This window comes from Nansenia antarctica (genome assembly GCF_963989245.1).
Source record: "Nansenia antarctica genome assembly, chromosome: 1".
NCBI lineage: Eukaryota > Metazoa > Chordata > Actinopteri > Argentiniformes > Microstomatidae > Nansenia > Nansenia antarctica.
Genome location: NC_137674.1, coordinates 34,438,783 through 34,456,245, shown reverse-complemented (window position 1 = coordinate 34,456,245; position 17,463 = coordinate 34,438,783). Strand labels below are relative to the sequence as shown.

General features: G+C 46.1%; 2 protein-coding genes across 7 annotated transcripts in view; both read left to right on the top strand.

Annotated features, from left to right (window-relative positions):
* Positions 1-482: 482 nt before the first annotated feature.
* Positions 483-16,108, top strand: LOC308175975 (uncharacterized protein; the record flags this gene model as incomplete). Its single annotated transcript, XM_080550556.1, has 2 exons — positions 483-547; positions 15,403-16,108. Exon 2 carries the CDS (start codon positions 15,404-15,406, stop codon positions 16,106-16,108), a length of 705 nt encoding a protein of 234 aa, XP_080406682.1. The 5' UTR covers positions 483-547; position 15,403.
* Positions 16,044-17,463, top strand: part of ktn1 (kinectin 1) — a 42,856-nt gene continuing 41,436 nt past the window's right edge. For all 6 annotated transcript variants that reach the window (XM_080537795.1, XM_080537798.1, XM_080537797.1 and 3 more), the window contains exon 1: positions 16,044-16,100. The gene's annotated coding sequence lies outside the window, so the exon portion shown is untranslated. The remainder of the gene's footprint in view (positions 16,101-17,463) is intronic.

Sequence of the window (17,463 nt, the reverse complement as noted above, 5' to 3'; positions counted from 1 at the left end):
TGACTTGACAGAATAATGTGGATAGGGTCCATAGACCTGTATTCCCAGGACCTGATATCCCCACGTGGTAGGTTTAAAACCCCAATCAACGCGAGCGGTCCCCCCCCCCCCCCCCCGTAGGTTTAAAACCCTAATCAATGCGAGAGATTCCCCCCCCCCGTAGGTTTAAAACCCTAATCAACGCGAGAGGTGCCCCCTCCGCCCTACTCTCCCTCCCTCACCCTCCTACCCCCGCCAGAACCACCCCTCCCCCTCACCCCCCCCCCCTCCCCCCCCCCTCACCCCCCCTCCCCCTCATCCCCACCACATCCCTTCCCTCCCCCCCCAGTCCCCTCCCTCCTCGGTTTGTACGCTGTGTGCCGGAGAGGCTGACCCGCCCCCGCGAAGCACCGAGACGCCAGACGGACGGGCAGCAGAGAAGGCTCGAGTCGGAGCGGCCCAGGGAAGTCGCCTCTCTCTCTTCACTGGAAAAAAAGAAGAAAAAAACGCCATTTCATTCCAACTCCAACATTTAGCACGGTCAGCTGCGGCATTGAAACACTTACAGGTATGTCATAGTTTTAGCAATACACTTATTTTGTGTGTTTTTTATTATTATTTCAAACTAGTTCGCTATCAATTGTTGAAGGCTTCATTCGTAGCCGAACCATTCATCCAGGGGCCTGGGCACTATCCCCTAAGGCAACGCCGGGAAAATCGGGACGCGAGAGTGGGTCAGGGATGTCAGGGGAGACCGAGGCTCGGGTCGAGGCCTTGTGTTACAACTGGTCTTCTGAGTAACGGACGATGCTCGACGTGATATTTAGCCGACATATGGCGGTTATTTGTCGGTTACAAGTGTTTCTTCGCAGGGTTCACCACAGGGTTTGACCGAATTTCACCCCGTTCTAAGGAATTCAATCGGTTTGCCAGTCAAGTCAGCTAGTAGAGTGACAGGTCTCCCTCAGATGTCATGATGGCGGTGGGACGGACTGTCAGTTAGCAGCTATGATCAACACTTCGTTTCTTGTTAGCCTGTTAGCCTCTGACTGCTGGGGTAGAGTAGCTAAACGGACTGACCCAGTTCTATGGCCTAGTAGTGGTACTCCCGTTCGCGTTTACAACCAGAGAGAGAGAGAGAGAGGCTAGCTAGCTGGCTAACATGTAGCCTGAACATGTGCGCTTCTAATCAAAGACGTGTCATGTATTAGCTCGCCGCTAGCATCGTAGCGCCCATAGCCAACCTCGTCGGCACAGTCAATGCGGTCTGTCGTGCTTCATACCTACACATTTCTCAGGTGAATGTCATTAGGTAAGCTATAGTATAAGCTAATGAACAGTGAGTTAACAGAGTTAATGCATTCAGCTAGCTGTTTGTGTTACGTGCAAGGCCATGACTAGACATGGGAGGCGTGCATGGTGCATACTGGGAGGGTTATGGACTATACATAATAGGTTTAATTCCTTGCACTTTGGATGTGAATCAATGATATAATTGTTCTTGCATTACCATTCTGTAACTGTTCCTATGGGAATGGGTGTGTGTGTGTGTGTGTATGTGTATGTGTACAGTTCATCACCCCCCCTACGCCCCCCCCCCCTCATCATCATTTCCTACCCACAAGGTGTTCTATTATTTATGATCTAGCAATATTGGTTCCCCATTTTGCAGTCCCATGAGGAAGTGTGCTGTCTTATTGCAGTGTGCCACTTAACTTCCTTATTTCCCGAAGTCTCTGCCTGCTGCTTTGCTGCTGCAAGAGTCTGTTCGTATTCCGTGCAGCACATACCTGGGACCACGTCACCACCACCGCCACACCCCTCACCTGTGGGACAAGTTGTCTTCCTGCATCCTTCAGCTATGTAGGAAACAGTCGTCCCCCTAAAAACCTCAGTGTTTCACATGTATCTTTTCATGAAGGAGCACACGTTGTGTGTGCGTTGAATAGCATACCGATTCTGGCACCAAGAGCCCCCCCCTACATTACCTCATCCCTGTTTTTTCCACACACAGCTCAAATAAGGTAGTGTAGTAAGCAGTTGAGTCATTGAGTAGGGAAACAATCGTCAGTGTTTTTCTTCTTTTTTTCCCCTTAAAGCAGTAGCAGTAGTGTGTTTCGGTCAGTTACGTTCCCGATGTTTCTGTGAACGGCTGGCTGCCTGTGCTATGAGTCTTATTATCCCAGGCCTGGCTTGAGGGGGTGGCTCTATTTGTGTTAACCCAGAGGGCTGTGCTGCGGCGATATCAGTCGTGTATCAGTCTCTGGCTCCAGCTCCAGAGAGGAGGATTGTGGGAGGTTGAACTTGCCCATGCTGCAGTTAAACCTCCCGAGCTTAACCTGGATACTGCGGGATGTAATGGCTAGTTCTTATCAGCGTCCCCCTCTCAGTGTGTCCACTCTCTGCCGTGGTTTATTTGCATGTTGGAAAGTCTACCTGTTGGGTTTAACTACCGAGGGAATTATCCTTTCACACTTACTCTTTCTTTCTTTCTCAGCCTGTTGATGTTTTTTTTTTGTTGTTGCTTATGTAAACCAGTGACATGACAACCGTTTATGTTTATGACAACCCATAAACAAATGCAGGTGTTTACGAGAGCTACCCTGAAGCGCTGGTCTTTACATGTTCTGCTTAATCCCTTTTTTTGGATTGATAGTTAGGTTTTTTAGTTTAGTTTTTTTTTTGTTCTTTTTTTTATTTTTATCAAGGGTTCGCGTCGTGTCTGGCTCTGCCAAAAGCAGGAGGTCCGTCCGGCTAGCCAAGAGGCTAGATTCCGGGGAGCCAATGGCCCGAAAGGCCTTTGTCTTTTGGGCTCATTTCCATGCTGGGGACATGGCTCTCTGGCTGCACTGGGAAACGTCTGCCCCCCCTCTACACTGAGGCACGGGGCCTGAAACCCCACCCATCCCCATCCTGTCCACTGGCTTGTGTCCGTGCTTAAGAGGCCTGATGTTCACAGCTCCCAATTGTCTTGACTAGGGTGGGGAGGTTCCACCCTGGGCTTACAGGCCAAAATGGCGGCATGTACTGTAACTATGAGGAGGAGGGGTACACTACAGGGTACTCTCTGATACGGCGCTGAGAGGGTTAACAGTCCCGCCTCTGGTTAATCCATGTTTGCTTTTGCACTCTTATGTATGTTATGGTTCCTTTGTGTCCGTGTGACCTTGTATTCTCAACGGGAATCCTTCTGTGAGCGTGTTGTCCTATGTCCTGGGTTTAATCACATTCTTGTCACCCCCTGTTCTTGTTATTGAGCGAGTAGTTCGGGTTGCGTATCATCTACTTTAGCCTTGAAGGCCTTAATTAGCCCACGTGCACTGCACACACATCCTTCAAGCTGCTCTCCTGCCATGCACACAGACAGCGCTGCCCCAATATGGACGAACTATGTTCACATGAGGTAACCGATTGGACTGTTCACTCTACTGATAACCAAATCAGGAACGGTTTGACCGAAACTGAGCAGCCCATGGAACTGGTCCATGTTTTCGAACGTTAGTCACGTTATCCTGCACAGGCTCTCTCTATCGCAGGTTCCTCTTCTTAGCAACTGGAACATTGTGGAGTTCGTGGAAGCAACAATGCTTGCCTCTGTCTCTGACACAAAACGTGTATGAAATCGCTTTTCTCCAACCTTCTGTTTTGTTCAAGGAAGTAAGGAACTGGTTAAAGTGTTTGCCAGTTTTGCAGAGAATGCACACATGTATAGCATACGCTCAGGAATGTTGCCTCTGTGGCGCACGATGCCTTACCGAGACCTTTTGATACAAGCTTCAACTGGCTGTACTGTACAGTGTTTATGCCACAGGGCTGACGTCAGCCAATGTAAAGCACATTTGAATAAGGGCCGGGGCCTTTGCATTTTGCCTTCAGCGATACACAATGTAACCATTTTCAAGCTAGGTGAGAAGAACTCTGTGGGGGGGGGGGGGGAGAGGTCACACAACAAAGAAAGTTCTGAAAAGAAGTCAACTGAAAAGAAAAGCTGTCTTTGAGTGCAGTCCGAAGTTTGTAGAACAGATGCTGTCCGTCTTCACAACGAGGAACAAGTGGATCATAAGTTGACACATGGACACAAACAAGCCCTGGGCCTAGGTGTTCAACATAGAAGCCGTCTTGCTTCTTGTGTGTGTTAGACACTAATTAGAATTTAGAATTTCACATTTAACAGCATTAAAAGCATTATGCTTTTAATTTAAGCATTATGCATTAAAAGCATTATGCTTTTAATCCAAAGCGATTTACAATTACGAATTACAGGGACATTCCCCCCATGGAGTAACTGAGGGCTAAGTGTCTTACTCAAGGGCACACTAGTGGCGGTGTTCCCCAGGTGGGATTTGAAATCACAACCTTCCAATCACCAGTCCACAACTCACTATCCACTAGACCAGGCAAGGTGCACAGTAGACTGTTAAGGGTGGGGAAGAAAGTGGAAGAGGGGGAAGAAGAAAAGGGAGAAAAAGAGGGAAAGGGAAGAGAGCGAAATTGAGGCTTATTTTCCATCAATATCCACTAGACCACCACTACCCCCTACGCAAAGTAATGGCGGAGGTTTCACAAGCCTAGATTAGACGCTGGGACCTCAGACTCACCGGGTGTAAAGAAGCAGCGCGCAGCGGAACAGGATGTATTATCAGGGGTAATCTGCTTAATCCAAATTAGCTCGGAGGCCCAGTATAGGAGAGCTGTTAGAAGGCCCAGTATAGGAGAGCTGTTAGAAGGCTCAGTATAGCAGACGTGTTAGACGGAGCCGCCTGCTATGCTACTACTGACCTGCACCAATCAGAATACAGGGAATGTATATCCAGGTCTCGCTGCTCACAGCAACATTACAGCCAACTGCCAACTACCTCACTGTATATAGCTTTAGTCTGTACATAGCTCATAACTGTACATAGCTCATAACTGTACATAGCTCATAACTGTATGTAGCTCATAACTGTACATAGCTCATAACTGTACATAGCTCATAACTGTACATAGCTCATAACTGTACATAGCTCATAACTGTATATAGCTCATAATTGTACATGGCTCATAACTGTACATAGCAAACTGTATATAGCTCATAAATGTACATAGCTCATAACTGTACATAGCTAATAGCTGTACATAGCTCATAACTGTATATAGCTCATAACTGTACATATCTAATAGCTGTACATAGCTCATAACTGTATATAGCTCATAACTGTACATAGCTCATAGCTGTACATAGCCCATTAGGGCTGGGCAAACGCTAAAAATAAATTTTTCGATAATCACAAGAATTAACGATCAATTATCGATTAATTGATACGCTTTTTTTTCATTAAAACAACGCCTAGGGCAGAAATAACAAGCATGTTTTCCTTGGGGAAAAAACGTTATTCTTGATTTCTATGCCCCTGGTTTTGGAACGTCGCTATGGAATAGGATATGCTGGCTTGACTATTTGCATGAGCGCACGAAATCCTCAACCCTCGTCAAAACTGAGCGGCAGAATATCTGTTTCGATTAATTTGCAGATGGCCATCGTTACTTTCTCTTCTCGTTGTGCATCACACCTCCCGCGTATTAGATGAGACGTGATGGAGGGCTGAGAAGGTAGCGAAGGAGCAATCGGGGTCGGATGTACTGTTTGCAGGTGGTATTTCATCGGGGTCGTCGTCGTGTTGTATTTATATGTCACTGCTCAGTGTTTGCAATGAGCGGCGTAACTTGTTGCATCACGCCGTACTGCGTTGCGAAATTCAATGCGAAGGCAAATGCAAAGTTCATTTCTCACACATAACGTGGACAAACTGATTTCCACTCAATTTATTAATGATTATCGAGCAAAATATTTTGTGATCGACCAAGATCCTTATCAATCAATTATCGATCGTCGATCATTGATGCCCACCCCTATAGCCCATAACTGTATATACCTCTAAACTATACTGATGTTTACAACACCACCTCTGCACATACTGTATATTACATAGTTACCTATCACTACCGTTCTTGTTCTATTTAGCCTATATCATGCCCTTATATCACTATTTGCACTTTGGGTTAGATGCCATTGTGCTCTGCGATGACAATAAAGTTGAATCTAATCTACTGTACACTGTTGATTTTAAAAACAGCCTTTAATCTTCAAACTGAAGTCACTGAATACGACAGTGTTATTTTGGTGGAAGTAATGATTGATTCACAACAAGGGGGGTTGTGAGTTGGCAGTCTCTCTCTCTCGTTGTGGTTTGTGCCGTGGCTGATATAGGGGCCTCCGCTGTTCCTATCGATCGTTGGTTCATCTCACTGTGTCCCACAGAGACTTAGGGGAGAGGGACACCTGTAGGGTGAGGGAGGGAGGGAGGGTGAGGGAGTGAGGGAGGGAGGGAGGGAGGGATGGAGTGAGGCAGTGAGGGAAGCTGAGATGGAGGGAGTCAGTGAGTGTGGAAGGAAGGGAGTGAGGCAGTGAGGGAGGCTGAAAAGGAGGGAGTGAGGGAGGCTGAGAGGGAGGGAGTGAGGGAGGCTGAGAGGGAGGGAGTGAGGGAGAGAGAGAGAGGGGGGGAGGGGGAGAGAGAACTGTTGTGTTATGTCTCTGCTGAAATGTGTCGGTGAGGAGAAGAATGCGTCTTCTTGAATGCGTCCCCCCTCAGCAGGGTTGGAATTTCAGACATCCCTGTGTGTTGGTGTGGGGGGGGGGGGGGGTTTCCAGTACTCTGTAGAGCTCCAGGACGGCCCCCCAGCCCTGACAACGACTGATGGCCGTGCCTTGGGCCTGGGGGAGGAGGGGGGTTGGGGGCTTAGGACTGGGGGGGTGGTGAAGACGAGCCTTGGTCCTGAGGGAGGGGGGGGGGGACTAGTGCAAAGCTGTCAGCTGCAGCATTGGGTGACATGTACCGGTACATGTGACGTGAGGGTATTTTTGCTCCTTGTGTGTTTGAGTTTAGAACATCACGTCAACCCCCCCGTGTAAGAGAGTGGGGGAGGAAGGTGTGGCCAAGGAGGGGGTGGGGGGGGGGGGGGGGGTCAGACCACTACCGTGTTCCCCCACCCCATCTGTAAGGTTGTAATATGACATTTATATACGAGGGAGGGAGGGATCTGATTTAATTGAGTAATCCACTGCTAACATGCTGTCGCTGTGTTCTAGTACGTACTCTTACTGAACGGACTACTCTACCCACGATGCAGTGTGAGGTAGCCAGCCACGTGCAGGGGGAAGGTATTAGGACTGCGGCTGGGGACGACCGCATGCTAGGCTAGCTAGGGTTGGGTATCATTTGGGTTTTATCCGGTACCGGTACCTAACCGATACTTTAAAAACGGTACCGGTACCGAAACGGTACTTAATTCGGTACTTTAGATTTTTTTAAATGACATATATATATATATATATATACATAATAATAACACGGTCGACAACATTAAACAGCTTTTCACTTTTTATTGCTGAGGCACAATATATATTAGTTAAATATACACTCAACAGTGTTTCCTCTACATGCATTTCATCGTGCGGACCGCCCACGATGGAATTTCCTCCGCCACCATTCAGATTTCTCAACCAAAAAAAAAAAAAAGGATTTAGGCCGCTTTCAGACCTTCACAGCGCTAGACACACCCACAAGCGCTGAAACTGGACCAGTCCGTGGTGTGTCGCGAGTATTGAACTTGAGGGCTGCGTTCGTAAATTCGCTCTGAGAGCCCCGGAGCGCACACTGGTTCAACGTCATAAGGGACCAAGTCATTTGATTGGACAAAGAGGCATTCCGTGAGTGCTGATCAGATTTCCAGAGCGTATTTACGAACGCGCCCTGGCTGTCACCCGAACACCGCGAGCTAGCGTAGTGTAGTGTAGTATAGGATGCGTAGTGTAGTGTAGTGTAGGATGGGAGAGAGAGGAGAAGCCTCTCTATGTGTTACCTATGTCCAGTGTACTAGAACCACTCTAACAGGAGTGTTTGTCCGTGAATAAACACCGGCTATGCCCGGGGTAGAAACACAAGACTATAGCTGGATAAGGTCTACAGGTCTACACGGTCATTTTAAGCCGTCGACCAGCCCTCTACGACCACGGAAGTCATGTTAAAAGTGAAGATACTTCTGTTAAACTAAGCTAAGCTAAAACATCGCTAATCGCTAACTCCCTCCTGGGCTTAAAGTGACAAGTAATAACGTTGTGAAAAAACCGTCAGATCAGTGTTTTGTTTTTACTTGACAACAGGAATTACATGCTGGAAAAACAAGCAGACACAGACAATAAGAGACACACGGGAGAAGTACAGGAAAACATTAATTTTTTTTGGGCCATCCTCGAGTTTTGGCTGAAATTACGTCGTTGTTTTGAGCGCGCGTGCGCGTTTCATGCGCGTGCACGCGGGAAAAATCGCGGTCAGCACTACACCCGCCACCATTGTAAAAATTCCTGGAGGAAACACTGCTCAAATTAAAATAAATGAAAATAAAACTCCTGCTGACTGAGGCACAATATACATATATATAATATTACAGTTAAATATACACTCAAATTAAAATAAATAAAAATAAAACTCCCACCTCAGCAATTCTTTTCCAAAAAGATCAGCATATTTGCCTTCTCTGGCAAAATACGACACCTCTCTTGACTAATTGCATGACCTGCACATGAGACATGAACCAGGGACCTCCGGAGTCGGGAAGAGTTACTCTGAAACTCTTATGTCTTCGACCACTAGTTCGTTTTGTGGCGCTGTTCCGACTTTTAGTACTTCAGCAAGCGGAGAAGTAGTCTCCGAAGACTAGAAGAAGTCTGACATGAAATTTAACAGGCGATGTCACGTCACGACTCAGTCACGTGTGGTGACTGTTGCGTGACACCGGACACCAGGGGGAAAAAAGTAGAAAAGTACCGAAATGAGGTTACCGAAATCTCCTTTGCAATTCGGTACGGTAAATACCGAATGTAAAGTAACCGGTACCCAACCCTAATGCTAGCTAGCCTAATAGGATCATATCTCAGGGAGAGAGGACACAAGGGGGGAGAGAGACACAGAGTTGTCCTGACATGCTAATCCCCCCCCCCACACACACACACACCTCACCCCCCCCCCCCCCCCCCCCCCCCCCCCCCCCCCTCTCTCCAACACACACACACACGCATGCGTGCACACTTGCGCAGACAGACGCTCACTCACGCTGAATGGCGCTGGCTCCCTCTTGGCCTGCGCTCGTATTCTCTTCCTAGACGTGTCAGTTGCAGGTATATATATTATATGGGGCGGCTGTGGCGCAGGGTTAGGGTTAACCCTAGCTGTGGCCCAATGAGCGGGCGGCGCCTTGCATGGTAGCTGCGCCATTGTTGTGTGAATGTATGGGTGAATGAGAGGCCGTTATGGATAAAGGCGCTATATAAGTCAGTCCATTTATGTATTCTCTAGCTTGACAGTCGCAGATAATCTCTTGCTTAAGTGCCAGTCGCAGGTGTTCGGGCTGTTTGAAGTACAAAAACAAATGCAGATTGACCTGTTGTGGGATTTACCCGTCACACTTTTTACCCACAAGTGTGACATGTAAAACGCTGCGCTGTCAAATAATTTCTCCGCTGCATGACATCTCCACGGCAACAGTAACCGCTATCAGGGAGAGTCTCTGCCACCACAGGTATTAATGTTCAGGGTGGAGGGGGGGTTGGAGGTGGTGGGGGGGGGGCAGGGTGGAGGGGGAGCAGGGTCTGTTAATCAGGCATCGTGTTCCCATTTCCCCTTTCACAGGCTCAAAGCTTGAGTCAGAATCTATAATCACACCTATTTTCTAGCTTCATTGCAGTTTGAAAGCAAGTTCCCATGGTATTTGACAATTTGTCTTTTTGTGGTTTGCTTCCAATGATAAGAAGTTTTATATCTCAAAGACAATTCTCCAGAGAGCTGAGTGCATGTGAATTATCAGGCAATACTGATATGTCCAGCTGAGTATCATCAGCATAACTATGAACATTTACACCATGTTTTCTGATAATTCCACCTAATGGGATCATGTACAGGGAGAAGAGCAAGGGACCAAGAATAGACCCCTGAGGTACCCCACATATGATGTCAACATTATCAGAAACAGACCACTGTAATTCAAGTCCTGAGAGACCAACACAGTTTTCTAAACAATGTATGCTACTGTGATCTACTGTATCAAAAGCAAGTTCAAGTTTGCTTTTATTGGTCACATGTACAGTACAGTGAAATGCTTTGTTCTGTACAGCCCCCCCCCCTGAGAAAGTGCTTCATACAGTACCAGTAATTAAAGATAAAATGAAATAAAATAAGTCATAAGTATGGTGTAACACCAGGGCTTGACGCTTACCTTTTCCCCAGGTAGCACTGTGCTACCATGTTGAAACATTTAGTAGCACACCAAGAATTTCAGTAGCACAATGAAAATTGCGCAATTTTCGTCAACGACAACAAATTATCATAATCATAACATATCAAAATTACCATAACCGGCTCTTGGCCGTAATAAAAATGGAGACTCACACAATGTAAAGGGGAAGTAAGAATATTAATTTCAGTTGGCCCACGGTTCGGTATGAACCTCGGTTTTTAGGTCACGGTTTATGGTTCGTGTTTTTTTTATTTTTTATGCTACTACTATAAAGTACTAACTGTTACTTTATTTTGCTTATACTTATGGAACTTTAACATTTAGACACATTCCAGAATATGACTGGTATATTGTATAATATAAATATATATAAACAAAAAACACTTTCAAATGTAAAAAAATTACATAAACACTTTCAAATGTGACGTGTTGTGGATTGGCACTACGGATCATAAGCTTTCAAATGATGTGTCATACATTGAAATCCGAAAAAATATGAAGTTAGAGTCATTTGAATGTTGTTAGACGTCAGGCACACATAGGGTTAACCTCTTTGTAATGAAACCGGAAGCAAACGCTGCTAGCAGCTAGCAGCTAGCGGCTAACAAAACACAGCGCTACGAACTATGAGAGCTGTATCCCATATACCCATAATGCTCATTTTAAGCGCATAAAGGACTCGCGTGAAGCATTTCTGCGACACGCGTTTCTGTTCACTGTTTTCATTCCCTCATCGCTTATACACATACGTTTGACTGCGCATGACAGTAGTTCAGCAGTCTTTTAGTCGCACTGGTGCTATTGAATGTATTTCCAAGTCGCACAGAAATATATTCACTCGCAAATGCGACCAAAACAGTCGCACTGTCGAGCCCTGTGTAACACCTACTATACACTAGGGCTGCACGATTTGGGCAAAAAATCGAATTGCGATTATTCTGACAGATATTGCGATTGCGATTTAATTTGTGATTATTATTTTTTTAAACAAGTTTTTGGAAAGTGCGGCCATATCTCCGGCTAGGAAGGTCGTATCAACGTGAGTTTGTGTGTACGTCTTCGGGGGATTTAGGAGGACAAATTGGCTCCCGTCTCTAGCAGCCCCACAGCCCGAGTTACGAGTGAAAGAACTAAACTTACATGAAACTTACGTTGGGTTGCTTTAAAGTCAAGCTTCAGTTTAAGATTCACTGTGTAATAGATGTGATGGAGCATTACTAACCTGACTCAGATGGTTTGTTTCACACAACCATCTAGGAAAGCTTCATTGGAAGCTGTTTGGAAAAGGGCAGGTACTTTCAAAAATACTTTGCATTGCAATCATGGACTAATTTCTGAGAGCATTACCACATGATACCATCAAACTGTTAACTGCTCTAATTCTAATGCAAGGATGAGAACTTAAAAGATATGAATTGGAACAACATATTTATTTTATTGGTTTTTTAAACAGCTGTGATTTTGTTTCTCTCAACAAGTGTCCACATGTTTTAACAATTCCAATATGAAAATAAAATAGGACCTTTCTACAAACAAGGTTACTCAATTATGGCTCAGGAGCAGCATCTAAATATTGCACATACTGCAATCAAGTTAAATAAAGTGATAATAAAAATGTCCAGTAAAGAATAATAGGTCCTTTCTGTAAACATTGAAATAGATAAAGCAGGACCGTATACCGTTTGCAGGCAACTCTTCAACTCAAAGTCGTAGGCTAATGTATGAAGCACGGTGAGACTGCAGATCGGTTGTTGTTGCATAGTACTCGACATTTTTCAGCTCCGTACGTGCGGGATGGAATCACATTATCTTTTATTGAGCGTTTGGATTAGTTTTTTAAACTCTTCGTTGCTCACAGTGTTAATAGACACCATGTCTTTAGCGAGGTAGTGCGTGATGGAATTGGTTATTTCACGGTGCCTTTTCATACGGCGTAACAGCCGCAAACGACTCTACAACACTAGGTTGCTTAACGTTAGACTAGTGCTGTCCTAAACGACTATTTTTCTAACGATTAATCTAGCGATTATTTTATCGATTAGTCTAACGACTAATTTATCGGTAAGTCTAACGATACTTTTTGTACTGTAAAAAAAATAAAAAAAAAAATAAACTTTTTTGTCTCCACCTCACTGCTATGTTTAGCCAACTTGAATGCCAACATGGCCATTTAGAAGTCTGTCCATCACCACAACACATAGCTAGCTAGTAGCTACATAGCTAGCTAACGTTACTCTCGCTGCTATGTTATGATTAGCTAAATTGATGCTAACGTAGCATGCGAGCTACGAGCTAGATAACGTACAGTAGGTGCTCGCACCACAATGACAATAGGCTACCGTAGCTAGCCAGCTACATAGCTAACGTTACTAACACCAGAAGACAAGACATACGAACTGTGGTGAGGTACATTGCTTGTGTAACATTAGCTAGTAGCTATCCATTTTTCACTCATACACTTAATTGTCTCGCCTGGTAAAATAAAGGTTTTAAAAAAATAAAATAAAAAACGCCATTTTGTTTATTTACGACTAACCGACGCATATTACGCAAACCGACGTATTGACGTAGTCGATGACGTCGACGACGTCGAATAATCGTAACAGCCCTACGTTAGACTGGGCTACGGGACTTTCACTTAACTCTCCTTGCCTCTGGATGTAGCGATTGTTCCACGACAGGTTGTGCGCAACACCTGCTGTTGTTGCACATCTGTCGTCCTAAACCCGAAATACTTCCCTACAACAGAGATGTTGTTTTTGAAGCGATTTATCCACACCATGAATGTTGCTAGCTACTGAAACGTCTTCACAGATTCACACCTGAGCGTTTCACGTGCAGTGTTGTTGTTGTTGGGCGTGTGCGTTCATTGACGTTGAATCCGACGCGCTGTATAACGTATCCCAAATCGCAGGCTTTGCGATTTGCTAATCGCATCATCTCAAATCGCGATTTCAATTTAAAATCGATTAATCGTGCAGCCCTACTATACACTATACAATACACCATATACAAGTACAAGAGAAATCAGTAATAAAAAGATAAAATAAGTAACAAAAAATCTGTAATAAAAAGATAAATAAGTAATAAGTACACAATAAGTGTAGTGCTATACACTATACACTGTGTGTAAAGTGTTTAAAGTGTCTGAGTGGGTGTTAAAGTGAGTGTGTGCATGTGTATGCCTAGTGAGTAGGGGTGTAACGGATCGCCCTCCACGGTACGGCACGCATGTGTTCCGCGGATCAATTGCACAATTTTAACAAGTAATAATATTACTTAATATTAGTTAATATCTCTTCCATCCATGAAAAGATAGACGCGACAGTTGCGTGCTTTGTTTTACTCTAAAGCGCAATGATAGGTTGATAATGCGCAAAAAAAAGAATCTGTCGTTTACTCACTACACGTGAAGCTGGGAATCCACAACAGCAAGGCTGCGTTCGTAAATTCGCTCTGGAATCTGATCAGCATTCAAGGAATGCCTCTTGTCCAATCAAATTACTTGGTCCCTTTATGACGTCGGATCCAGTGTGCGCTCTGGCGCTCTCAAAGCGAATTTACGAACGCGGCCCAAGTCATCATGGCGAGCTTGTTACGTTGTTCGGCGGAGAAGAACTCAAAATGCGTCCCTCGTCATTAAATCCCATGTATGGGAGAACTTTGGCTTCTCTGTCAATTATGACGGGCGGCACGAAAAAGGTAGCTCGACAACTTCTGATAATGTAGGCATTTTTCATCAAAATAAGGGTTCACTTTATTATTTAGTTAAAAGTGGCATAAAACATGTTTATTCGTCTGCTATAAAGAGCCCAGTGATTCACTGCTGCAACCAGGCGCCTCCCTCTCTCATATTGCATCATTTAAGTTGAATGTGTATTTCAGTATTAAATATGTAATGTTTGAGTGTAGAATGTGTTATTTATATATATAAATGCTTATACATGCTTTTGTTATTACCTGTTTGAACTATTGTAACAGTCTCCTTTCTGGTCTTCCGAAGAAAGCTATTGGCCAGCTGCAATTAGTCCAAAATGCAGCAGCGAGAGTCTTAACCAAAACAAGCAGAAGAGCTCATATAACTCCTATTTTAGAGACTACACTGGCTTCCTGTTCAGTTCAGAATAGATTTCAAGATCCTTCTGATTCTTTATAAAGCTCTCACTGGCATAGCACCAGAATATCTGAAAGACCTTTTGCTAGCATATCAGCCCAATAGAGCTCTCAGGTCTTCTGACGCTGGTTTTCTCTGTGTACCACATGAAGAAGAGATTTGGCGAGGCTGCATTCTCATTTTATGCACCCAAATTGTGGAATGCACTGTCAGTTTACATTAGGGAGGCAACCTCAGCAAATATGTTCCAAGTCAAGACTAAAAACCCATCTTTTTAATATTGCCTTTAAATGATTAAATCATTAAATGATGATTATATAATGATTAAAGCACTTTGAGTGGCAACGTTTGCAGGAAAAGTGCTATACAAATAAAAGTTATTATTATAAGGAGAAGTGTGAGATGTGTTGGAGCTGAAGTGGTGGGGCTGTTTAACCCTCTGTATGCAGACAGAGCAGCAGTTTAACCCTCTCTATGCAGACAGAGCTGCAGTTTAACGCTCTGTATGCAGACAGCAGCAGTTGTTTAACCCTCTGTATGCACACAGAGCAGCAGTTGTTTAACCCTCGGTATGCAGAGAGATTAAAAAATATGTTTTATGATAATAAAGAGGCATGGTTTACTTCATAGGTTGCTGTGTTATTACATTATCTGTGTCACATAACAGTGAAACGGTAAATGGATTACACTTATATAGCGCCTTATTCCAAAGAGCTTAACAACAGCCTCTCATTCACACATTCACACACACATTCACACATCAATGGCGGCAAGCTACCATGCAAGGCGCCGGCCCGCTCATTGGGAGCAATTTGAGGTTCAGTGACAATTATAATTGTCAATGACAATTATTTCAGAGACAATTCATTGTCCAGGAAAATGTTGAATTGTTACAGGCCTACAGGTGACGGGCTCAACTCAGCTTTTATAAATGTCTGACATTAACAGTCTTATCTCCCCCCCACCCCTCTCTCCAGAATGGCGATGGAGATCTATGACTCCCAGTACCTGCTGATCCTGGCCCCCTCCCTGGTGATCGCCCTGATGTTCCTGTTCTTCTGGCTCTTCATGAAGGAGACGTCCTACGATGAGGTCCTGGCCCGTCAGAAGCGTGACCTCAAGGTCCCGCCCTCCTCCCGCCCCGACGCCTCCTCCCGCAAGAAGGGGGAGAAGAAGAAGAGCAAGAAGAAGGAGAGTGGGGGAGGGGGAGGAGGAGGCGGAGGAGGAGGTGGGGGAGGAGGGGGGGAGTCGGAGGAGGACCTGAGGGACTTTGACGCGGCCGAGGCCGTGAGCAGCTCCGCCCCGGAGGAGGACGAGGAGGAGGAGCCTCCGGTGGCCCCCGCCCCCCCCGCTGTGGCCCCGCCCACCCTTGTCACCATGCCGACGCCTGCTGCCGTCGAGGTGCCCCCCCCCGTGGGGCTGAGGGAGAGGAAGAAGAAGGAGAAGAAGCAGCGTGCTGCCGCCACCGTAGCCCCCCCTACCACACTGGACGAGCCCGAGGTGAACGGAGGCTCCAAGCCTGCTAAGCCCCCCTCCCCCCCGCTCGCTGTGACCAAGCAGCCCAGCCCGCCTTCACCCCCCCAGCCAGAAGCCCACCTGACCCCCCAGGCCCAGACCCCCCCACCCCAGCCCTCTGGGAGGAAAGAGAAGAAGAAGAAACAGAAGGCGGAGGCTGGTGAGTAGAGGAGGAGAAGAAAGAAGAGTGGGTGTTTGTGGGGTAGGGGAGAGTGGGTGTGTGGGTGTACGGAGGAGTGGGTGTGTGGTAGGGGAGAGTGGATGTGTGTGGGTGGTGTAGGGAGGAGTGGGTGGGTGTGGGGTAGGGAAGAGTGGATGTGTGTGGGCGTAGGGGGAGATTGTGTGTGGGTGTGTGGTGTAGGGGAGAGTGGGTGTGTGTGGGTGTAGGGGGAGAGTGGATGTGTGTGGGGTAAGGGAGAGTGGGTGTGTGGGGTAGGGGAGAGTGGATGTGTGGGGTAGGGGAGAGTGGATGTGTGGGGTAGGGGAGAGTGGGTTTGTGTGGGTGTGTGGTGTCGGGAAGGTGGGTGTGTGGTGTAGGGAAGGTGGGTGTGTGGGTGTGTGTGGGTTAGGGGAGATGTGTCTGTGATGCCAAATTGGGCTAGCGTCTTTCCTGATGGGGCTCTGTCTCATCTGTCCCTCTGAATCACATCTGATGTGTGCAGAACAAGGGCTACTGGGGTACTGAAGGGGGGGGGGGTGCACAGAGCTGAACCCCAACGGCCGTATACAAATTAATTAAGATATATATATATATTTATTTTTTTCATCCTTCCTTCTATCATTGTCACTGCCAATGGCCGCCGGTCCTAGCATAGATAGTTTTCTTTCTTTCTTTTTTTCTTGTCGTGACTGATGGATAGATGATTCACTCACTTTAGACAAACGTGTTTGTTGTTGTAAGTCACTTTGGATAAAAGCGCCTGCTAAATGGCAATAATGTAAATGTAAAAAGAACATTTTTAAATCTCATGTGATCATAACCCCTGCTCATAACCCCTGACCCCTGCTCATAACCCCTGAAGTCCCTTTCCTCATAAGCTCCAAATCCTCCTTATGTTATATAACAGATGCCATTTAGCCAGCGCTTTTATCCAAAGCGACTTATGTTCCAGTGAGTGCACATACACACACACACACACACACACACACACACACACACACACACTCACACACACACACATACATGTTTCAATAATATATTATGGTCCCAGGGGGAACCAAACCCACAACCTAAGTGTTGTTGGCGCCGTGCTCTACCAACTACGCCACAGAGGACCAGTCTGAGCCCTCTCTCCCTCTCCCTGTGTCTCTCCTCTGCTCTGTCTTTCCCTCTCCTCTCCTGGTCTGTTCCTCTCCTGGTCTGTCCCTGTCCCTCTCCTCTCCTCTCCTGGTCTATCCCTGTCTAAGCCCTCTCCTCTCCTCCTCTGTCTAAGCACTCTCCTCTCCTCTCACCTCCTGGTCTGTCTCTCCCTGTCTAAGCCCTCTCCTCTCCTCCTCTGTCTAAGCACTCTCCTCTCCTCTCC